Source organism: Muntiacus reevesi, chromosome X (assembly GCF_963930625.1).
Source record: "Muntiacus reevesi chromosome X, mMunRee1.1, whole genome shotgun sequence".
Classification (NCBI taxonomy): domain Eukaryota; kingdom Metazoa; phylum Chordata; class Mammalia; order Artiodactyla; family Cervidae; genus Muntiacus; species Muntiacus reevesi.
The window spans coordinates 103837332-103839107 of NC_089271.1; the positions used below are offsets into that span (position 1 = coordinate 103837332).

The window sequence follows — 1776 nt, forward strand, 5'->3', positions numbered from 1 at the left end:
CTGTATCCTGTTCAGGACCACAAAACAAAATGGAAGAGTTTCCAATTGCTTTTATAAAACAGCAAAACTTTCGTTCTTGAACTGGGTAAGCATAAACACATTATGATCAACATCATTCACAAAGCTGAGACACTGAAGTTTATTTAGCCTTCCATTAAAACAATTCAAGTTTGACAATTTTCTAAAGGAAACAGAGATGAATCTGCCTGTCATCATAAGGAACAGGAACCCAAAGACGCTACACAATGGCTCCCCCAACTGGCCCAGGCCCTCAGTTCTGAGAAGGCTGAATACTCCCTCTTCAGTCAGAGGGAAGGATTAGACTGGCTGCTGCTCTGGCTGAGGCCTCCTTGTCCTTCCTCCTCCCTTGCAGCCTCTGCAAACTGGAGCAGGAAGGACCTCCAAGCCCTTTGTCTGACCCTGAGCACAAATGCCATGACTTTCTGTTTGCTGGTCTCTGCATAGGCCCGGGGACCCCACAGGAACTTGTAGCGAGCAGGGTCACTGTCAGGCACCTGACAGTACTCCAGGTATCCCTCCTGCACCCACACTTGGGTCAGCAGCTCCTTGGGCTCCCCAAAGATGGAGTGCTCCCTCCCAACACACACCCCCATCCTGCTGAGTGCTCCCCAGACCACCTCCTCAGGGGTGGGGTCTCCATTCCTCATGATCACACTGAGGACCAGCACCAGGAGGCCGGCCTTGGGCAGGCCCTGCTCACTGCTCTGCATCGCATCACAGGTGAGGCCCAGGGCAGGGATCATAGCATAGGTGTCCGCCCTGGGGTATACCAACGTCACCTCCACGCCAAAGACCAGCTGCAGGCACTCCGAGGCTTGTCTGAAGACGACCCAGAAGTGCTCCTGGTTATCCTTGAGGACCTTCTCCAGCATTTCTGCCTGGGAGGTCTGCTCCTTGGCTCGATACTTGAGGAGCAGGAAGTTCATCAGGTTAGTTATCATCTCCTTCAGAGTTTCCTGGGGCAAGGCCTCCCCAGGGGCTGAGGAGGACACTGTGGGGGAGGAGGCCAAGGGGGATGCAGCTTCCCCCACCGCAGCCTCCAAGAGCTGCACCTCCACCGGGTCCTGGGCCTCGCCTGGGTCCTGAAGGTCTTCCTCGGGCTTGCTCAGCTCACTCATCTCCACCAGGAGCACGATGCCTGTGATCAAACTCGACAGGAGTGAGACAGGGGGACAGATGGGGACCACGGGGCTTAGGGGAGGAGGGGGTGTGAATGGCCTGGGCTGAGAACTGCACTGCCCCTGTGGTCAGTGCATAGAGGCCAAGCAGGACATGAGGAGCAGCTGAGGACCAAGCATCTCCCCAGGCTAGAACCCACAGGAGGTCCTGGTGGTCTGATACAGGCCACTTACAGGTCTCCCTTTGAGGGGTTCACTCAGACCTCACAGGGGTGCTTATTCTAGGTGGCCAGTCCCCTGGCTACCTGAAGGAAGAAGTAAAGTGGCTCTCCAGGGTGAAGTCAGCACAGCCCGAGATTTCTGGCACTGACAAAGTGGGGGCTATTAGGGCCTTCTGGGGTCCCCTCTATTCTGGGATGGGGAGCCCCACTCAGGGCACCCTCCTCACCTTAACTCCTGATACTGCCTGGACCTCCTCTGCTCTCTGACCTCAGGATATGGGCCTCAGACCTCCGCCTTGGCCTCCTGGGCCCTGGAGCTCCTGTGAGAGAAATGATGGGGACACCTTGGGGGTAGAGTGTGGTACAGCCCTGGGCCTTTTGTGCTGGAAAGAGGAGTGGACTCTGTGAGGGCCCCC

The 1776-nt window shown here is 56.4% G+C and overlaps 1 protein-coding gene across 1 annotated transcript; it reads right to left on the reverse strand.

Moving 5' to 3' along the window:
- Positions 1-305: 305 nt before the first annotated feature.
- On the reverse strand, positions 306-1139 carry LOC136154650 (melanoma-associated antigen 10-like). Its single transcript, XM_065916850.1, has one exon. The coding sequence runs from the start codon at positions 1137-1139 to the stop codon at positions 306-308; it is 834 nt and encodes a 277-aa protein (XP_065772922.1).
- Between the last annotated feature and the right edge of the window lie 637 nt (positions 1140-1776).

What these genes read in the sequence shown, in the direction of transcription:
- LOC136154650 (XM_065916850.1), bottom strand. Translation starts at nt 1,139, where the DNA reads ATGAGTGAGCTGAGCAAGCCCGAGGAAGACCTTCAGGACCCAGGCGAG.